This window comes from Octopus bimaculoides, chromosome 2 (assembly GCF_001194135.2).
Source record: "Octopus bimaculoides isolate UCB-OBI-ISO-001 chromosome 2, ASM119413v2, whole genome shotgun sequence".
Classification (NCBI taxonomy): Eukaryota; Metazoa; Mollusca; class Cephalopoda; order Octopoda; family Octopodidae; genus Octopus; species Octopus bimaculoides.
In genome coordinates this window covers 122097887-122106006 of record NC_068982.1, presented here as the reverse complement: position 1 = coordinate 122106006, position 8120 = coordinate 122097887, and the positions used below count along the sequence as shown (strand labels likewise).

The 8120-nt window shown below is 38.2% G+C and overlaps 2 protein-coding genes across 2 annotated transcripts in view; one reads left to right on the top strand and one right to left on the bottom strand.

The window, feature by feature from the left end:
- Positions 1-8120, bottom strand: part of LOC106877911 (26S proteasome non-ATPase regulatory subunit 6) — a 27354-nt gene that overhangs the window by 17475 nt on the left and 1759 nt on the right. The gene's annotated exons all lie outside the window — the stretch shown is intronic.
- LOC106871906 (DCC-interacting protein 13-alpha) overlaps positions 6874-8120 on the top strand; it is a 55959-nt gene continuing 54712 nt past the window's right edge. The window contains exon 1 of the mRNA XM_052965561.1: positions 6874-7175. Within this exon, the coding sequence (XP_052821521.1) occupies positions 7122-7175 (54 nt within the window). The 5' untranslated portion in view covers positions 6874-7121. The remainder of the gene's footprint in view (positions 7176-8120) is intronic.

Sequence of the window (8120 nt, the reverse complement as noted above, 5' to 3'; positions counted from 1 at the left end):
CCATCCTGAGCATGACCGTTGCCAGTACCGCCTGACTGGCCTTGTAGGGTTTTCGAGAGAGATCGTTGCCAGTGCCCCTGGACTGGCTCTTGTGCGGGTGGCACATAAAAGACACCATTTTGAGCGTGGCCGTTTTCGTGCGGGTGACACGTAAAAGCACCCACTACACTCTCTGAGTGGTTGGCGTTAGGAAGGGCATCCAGCTGTAGAAACTCTGCCAAATTAGATTGGAGCCTGGTGTAGCCATCCGGTTGCACCAGTCCTCAGTCAAATCGTCCAACCCATGCTAGCATGGAAAGCGGACGTTAAATGATGATGATGATGATGATGATGATTGGAAATGAAGAGCAATGCTTGTTTGAGAATGACGCTTGTTTACAACTCTCATGTGGTGTCAAGACCTCAAGACACTAACACTCATGCATAACTATACCTCTTAAATGATTCTTCAGTTTCTATCTACTGAATCTGCTCACAAAGCTTTGGTTGCTACAGAGTTACAGTTGAAGACACTATAGCATTAGATTCAGGCTTGTGTTTTGCCCCACAGAAACTGCAATTCATTCATGTGGACACCTGAGATTTTATCCAATGAACTGCTCATAGTTCAATGGTCTGACTAGAACTTTCCATGAGTGAGACCTACAAATACAGTCAAACTAAGCGCCAAAAATTCAGTGTCTCATATCAAGTTGGTGTACGCTCTCCTAATAGCTGTTTTCATAGCTGAATATTTAACCTGGAATAATCAAAGAAGACACACCACAGCACCTGAATTTGCTATGTAAAAATTATCCCAAACGTTGAGTTTCTAACAAAAACATTCTGTACATGTCATACTTCACTGTTTCATCTGAATGTTTCCATTAATTGTATTGCATGAACACCTTTCCTATTAAAAAGTTAAAATCCCCTTCGGTCATGAATGACCATTGGATTGTACCTACAAAGTTCCCCTCCGAGGCACAGGTCCAGGCAAGGTTGTTTTTTGTGGAAGGTCAACAATTGCCCATGCATACCAGCCTCCCTTCTCCATACCACCGACGTTATCCAAGGGAAAGACAAAGGCCGAAACAGCTTGGCACCAGTGACATTGCAACTCATTTCTACAGCTGAGTGAACTGGAGTAACATGAAATAAAGTGTCTTGCTCAAGAACTCAACACACAGCCCAGTCTGGAATTGAACTTACTATCTCATGATTGTGCGCCCAATATTCTAACCACTGAGCTATGTGCCTTCACCTTTTCTATTAATGTAACATAAATTATTCTCCAATACATATAGAAGCCTTCCTTGTTACAACACTTACTCAAGTGTCATGCAGTAGATGTGAGCCTGAAACATGTGACTGAGAAGCAAACTTCTCAACTACCCAACCATGTATGCACTTAACCACAACACACTCACACACACACACACACACACACACACACACACACACACACACACATACACACATGTCACTCACTATTATTCAAAACTTGGCACACCAGTCCTTTTAACCAACAGGGTCTTAACTGTGTCGGTTGAAATAATCATTATGCCCTGTTTTAAATGAAAGAATATAAAATTCTACACTTGTATCATGTATTGAGTATTAAATTTGAAAGTAGCCCACTTCAGTTGAACCATATTCAGTTGAAGAAATGCCAAGCTTCATGTACATGCAGTATCAACCAGACAGGTGACATTGATGTTGACATGACAGCTAAGATTGGCAAAGTGTTAGTTGTATTCCCCTGCTGAATGACATCTGAAAGCCAAGACTCACCTCCAGGAACACTAAGACATGCATCTTCAATTTATGAATGAAGTCATCAATCATATTGTATAGAGCCAAGGTAGATAGTTGAACACCTCTCTGAAGAAGATCTAGACCTTGAATCATTTCTTCAATAAGATACTTAGAATACATTGGGTAATATAGACTTGCAGGAGCAAATCCCCAACAGTTTAGAGATCAAACGAAAAGAGGGGCACTAGATTATACATGACCTCAGGAGACATCACGACATTGCAAAGTGATTCATCAAAGAGAACTTCCAGGGCAAAAGTAATCAAGGAAAACTAAAGAAAACTAGGCGTAGGAGTGGCTGTGTGGTAAGTAGCTTGCTTACCAACCACATGGTTCCGGGTTCAGTCCCACTGTGTGGCACCTTGGGCGAGTGTCTTCTACTATAGCCTCGGGCCGACCAAAGCCTTGTGAGTGGATTTGGTAGACGGAAACTGAAAGAAGCCCATCGTATATATGTATATGTTTGTGTCTGTGTTTGTCCCCCCAACATCGTTTGATAACCTATGCTGGTGTGTTTACGTCTCCGTAACTTAGCGGTTCAGCAAAAGACACCGATAGAATAAGTACTAGGCTTACAAAGAATAAGTCCTGGGGTCGATTTGCTTGACTAAAGGTGGTGCTCCAGCATGGCCACAGTCAAATGACTGAAACAAGTAAAAGAGTAAAGAGTAATTTCAAGTAATGTGACCCGGAGAATAATGTGAGATAATCTAGCTAGAGTTAGAGGCAACTGGAGATAAAAGATTTGGAAAAGAGATGAGTGGTAAAACATTGCCAATGGCCCATGTCCCAGGTGGGGCCAAAGATATAAATGGTTAACATGTGTGTGTGTAAGTATGCATATATTTGTGTATATACCAGTGCTCCACAGCTGGTATGTTGTGACACACTGGTGTGCCATGAGATGATGCTAAGTGTACCACTGTGTAACCTGATTATAATTTTTTCCTTATACTTTTAGTTACATTTTGAGATCAGATGTGCCATCAAACTTTTGAAAAGAATACAAGTGAACCACAAGTGAAAAACGGTTGCAGAGCACTTGTATATACTCACAGACATCTCACAATATATACTCACAGACATCTTGAGTGCAACGCCCTAACCACTAGGCCAAGGGCCCTCTTACACACACACACACACACCCATGTTTCCAGGAAGGAATTATTCAAACTTCGAAGAATTCCTCTCAACACATAACTATGATGTTTCCCCACTACTCCTGCTCATGATCAGAAATGCACATATTATCAGCCACTAAGGAACATTGCTCAGCTGGTAAAGGTCAAGTAACTGACAAGCAAATCTCTTGCTGGTATGGCCTTTCAGGTATTTGGTCTGAATACATTCCTGTTCAATTATTGCAAGGGTACCAACTATCACTAGTATTGTAGACCTTAAAATGCCACATTTTTTCTTAGTTTCAATTATTAGGTCTTTATACTCTCTGATCTTTTGGAACTCTTTTCAGATGTCATGATCAGATGGTATGCTCATGCATGTTTCCTTTTTACAATCCTTAATAATTATATCAGGCCTATTAGCCTTGATCTTTCTATTGATGTCCATATGAAAATCCCAAAGGACTGTCACATTCTCTTCTTTTGTTGCTGCATCTTGGTGATGTTTGTACCATTTTTCCTGTCTAGCAGAATCGTTAGCATGCTGAAAAAAATGTGTAGTGGTATTTCGTCTACTGCTACATTCTGAGTTCAAATTCCACTGAGGTCGACTTTGCTTTTCATCCTTTTGGGGTTGATAAATTAAGTACTAGTGAAACACTGGAGATTGATGTAATTGACTATCCTCTTCCCCAAAAATTTCAGGCCTTGTGCCTATAGTAAAAAGGATTATTATTATTATTATTGTCTTTGCACAGCTTCTAACACTGGAGATGTAATATGGTATCAGCTGTTCACTACTAGTGAACTAAGGTAACCCCCCACCTTATTTTTCAAGCACCTTCCGGAGTATTTAAACAGTTCCAAGCAGTGCTGTTTTCTGCAAGTGCTCCACCCTTATGGCAGCTCCTATTTATTCCATGTACTTCTCAAGATTTTTACTCACTGTTCCCAGGGCTCTGACCATTTTCATTGACCACAACTGCTTAACCTCCCAAGCTAACCTGTCATATCTATTGACTTTTCTTTCTTCCTTATCACATACCTTGTTGTCAGCAGGGCATGCTATATCTATGATCCAGCATAGTTTGCTTTCTTTCTCAATTAAGACTATATCTGGCTTCCTATTCTCTATCTCATGGTCGCACTGAATCATAAAATCCCACAGGATCTTTGCATTATCATTTTCGATGATGCCTTTGGGTTTATGGTCATACCAATTTTTTGCTCTGTCAAGTGTTATTATTATTATTATTATCATTATTATTATTATTATTCAGGCTGCAAGCTGGCAGAATTGTTAGCATGCTGGGCAAAATGCTTAGCAGAATTTTGTCTGTCGTTATTGTCTGAGCTCAAATTCCACTGAGGTTGACTTTGCCTTTCATCCTTTTAGGGTCGATAAATTAAGTACAAGTTGATCACTGGAGTTGATGTAATTTACTAGTCCTTTACCCCAAAATTTCAGGCCTTGTGCTTTTAGTAGAAAGGATTTATTATTATTATTATTATTATTATTATTATTATTATTATTATTATTATTACTAAGACAGTGAGCTGACAGAATTGTTAGCATGCCAAGTGAAATGCTTAGCAGTATTTCATCTGTTGCCACATTCTGAGTTCAAATTCCACTGAGGTCGATAAATTAAGTACCAGTCAAGTGCTGAGGTTGATGTGATCGATTGTCCCCCTCCCCACAAAAATCCAGGCCTTGTGCCTATAGTAGCAAGTATTATTATTATTATTATTATTATTTTATGTTTGACTTTTGTTTTGCATTTGTACAAGTTGGATCCAAGTCTCACCCAGAGACCTCAAGAGACAAGTTAGAAGTTCATGTAGGTGTTATGCCTAGGGTACCATATATTTGGATTTGTACAGTTTTGTTCAAGTGATTATTTATTTATTATTATTATTATTATTATTATTATTATTATTATTATTATTATTATTATTATTATTATTCCTTCGTAACACAGTGTAGGTAAAAATGCATCAGAGTCTTTAGTCGTGTGTCAAGTCACAACAAGGACCTCAGACAGATAATACTTTCCTTAAGATGTACACTGTGCCCAATAAGGCTGCTTTTTGCAAGACATCAATCTTGCATGGGATTTTCAGTTGCCTTAGGAAGTTTTGGAGTTTCAATGGGATTGAGCCCAACGCTCCAATCACCACTGGTATCACTTTCACATTACTCTCTTGAATTCCATACAGTCTTGCCATTTCCACTTTCATTTCGGAGTACGTGGTAATTTTTTCAACCTCTTTACTCACAACATTCATGTCATTTGGTATGGCTACAACAATGATCTGACAGTTTTTGTCTTTCTTATTCAATATGACAATATCTGGCTGACGGTGTTCAAGTACATGATCCATCTGAAAATCATAGTCCCATATTATCATCCTCCTGTATAACTTTACTTGGTACATGCTCATACCAGTTCTCTGTTACTTCATATTGGTATTTACGCCATTAGTGTCAATGAAGATACACACACACTTTATTGTGGCGGTGCTTGTATTCTTTTTGTGCAAGGCTCTCACATCCACTTACCAAGTGGGTCACACTTTCCACACGCTTTCCACAGAGTCTGCATTTCTGGGTGTCAGATGATTTATAGATGTTATACTTCACTGAATTGGTAACAAGAGCCAGGTCTTGTACAACAATGAACAGACTTTCAGTGGTACGCTTCAAATCACCTCGCTCAAGCCATGTCCACGATGCTGTATTATCCTTAACGTCTTTTGCATTCCTTTCAAATTGTAATGCATTCTCATTTCAAGAAGGACTTCTTTTCTCTTCTCCTCAGCTCTTTGGTTAAACTCTTCCTTGCCCACCATTTCATCTGCATTTACACCCATATCTTTCAGGGCATATTGCAGCAGGTCTTCATCACTATTTATCAAATACTCTACAAGCGTTCTCCTTTCACTCCTTATACAATGGTCTATATTAATTAGTCCTTTGCCACCATTCTTTCTTTTCATATACAGTTTGTTTACATTTGCCTTAGGGTGTAGTGCCCCATGCAGCGTCATCAACTTTCTTGTCCTTCTATCCAGTGTTGATATTCCTCCTTAGTCCATTTGAGGATGGACACACTATATCTGACCACCACAACTGCCCAGATATTCATAGCGATAATCAAATTTTTGGCATTCAGGTTGGATTTCAACACCATCTTTACCCTTTTTTGGTACGCCTTGCTGACCTTGACTATCATTTCTCTGTGTAGAATGTCATCCAACTCCAAAATCCCTAAATACCTATACCCACTACTGTCGGGTTCACCCATGGTCTCTCCTGATGATAACCGCAATCCTCTGCAGGCTGCTTTCTTCCCTCTTTTCATATTATTATTATTACTATTATTATTATTATTATTATTATTATTATTATTATTATTATTATTATTATTATCATTATTTTAATTGAATTATGAGAGTATGATATAGTATTTTAATAACCATTTTATATTCCCATAATAACCAATTTACTGATTGGTTTCATACCAGAAGTCAAGAAAACCCCCAGTAAGCAACAGAAAAGCCAAAAAGAATAGAATGGCATGACCTCTTTGCTACTAGAGGTATTAAAGTATCACATCTGGAGCCCATACCATACTATTCCTTTTGGCCTTTTCTGATGATTGCCAGGGTTTTTCTCAGTTCCTAGTATGAAACCAGTTGGTAAATTGGTTGTTATGAGAATATAATATTGTATTTATTAATAATGATATATCCACTCTATTAACCTATGCATGAGTGCCTGTATTTTCTGACTCATGGATTTTAAAACAACTCCAATTTATCTTCAAATTATTTCTGTGAAATAAAATGCAATAAAATTCTAATTCTAACGGATGTTAGTACTTTCGTGGTTCCATAGTAATTTTGAATATGCCATTTGTTTATCGTTCTGCGATACTGTGATACTGCGAATGTGTACTACGCGTACCTGTTAGTGAGTGAGAGAGAGAGAGAGAGAAAGAGAAAGAGATATAGCAAGAAAGCGAATGCTCGATAGAGAGAGAGACAGAAAGAGAAAGAGATATAGCAAGAAAGCGAATGCTCGATAGAGAGAGAAACAGAGAGAGTGAGCGCGAGAGCGAGAGAAGAGTCGTCTATCAACACCAGTTTCTCACACCGGACTATTACAATTTTAATCAAAAGAGTTGACAATTTGTTAAAATGCCTGGAATTGCAAAATTACACTTGGAGGACTCATTAGAGGGCGGTCCACAGGTAGGAACGAAAAATGTTTCTTAACATTTTTTTGTAATTATCATTTCTCCTTCGTAACCTTATTCGTTCAGTATGTCAGTTTGGTGGTGCATTTTGTAAATACTTTTGTTTTGTTTGTTCGGTTAGTTGCTTGCTTTTAGCTTTTTCAAATTTGTTTGTTTATTTAATTCGGTTTGGAACGAAGGAAAATATGGCCTCTTGGAGTAATAATAATAAATAATAATAACGATAACAACAACAATATATTTGTCGAATTTTGTTTCTGATAACAGCAACTTAATGTTCTGAAAAAATATGTGGTAGTTCGCTAAACTGAAGAACTAGTTAGTGTCACGTCTGTTTCATATATTGATCTAATTTGTCCTCCTCTTACACAAGTTGATCGACAGGCAGCATTTGCCTAATTTAGTCTGGGACACTGAAGGAGAGAGAGAGGGAGATAGTGTATTAAGTTCAACTGGCGAGACAGGGGTAGAAATGGCTGCTGTTTGGCCATGGTGCTCGAATACCCGAAATGACAACATTTACAAAACTTTTTATACGTTGGCTTCGTTCTGCCAACAAATGCAGTGGTTGACACAACGTTGTAGTTTTGTTATTGATTCCCTCGAGGAGAAGAGATTGCCAACAGTTGTTGTTATTTAATCATATATATAGATTTTCGGGGAGAGGAGCGATGTGAGGAAAGAACAGTATATTTAATTTTTGCATCGAACTTTGTACATAGATATGAATGCATTCATGTAGGTCTTTGTATATTTATATTTATATATTACATGCATAGATGCAGGAGACATCATTACATTGATAGGAGCGATAATTCTTTGAAACTGCAATAATGTATCTATGTATAACACAAACACACGTACATATACACACTCGCGTGCCCGTATGCATATGTGTGTGTGTTTACACACACACACACACACACACACACATATATAT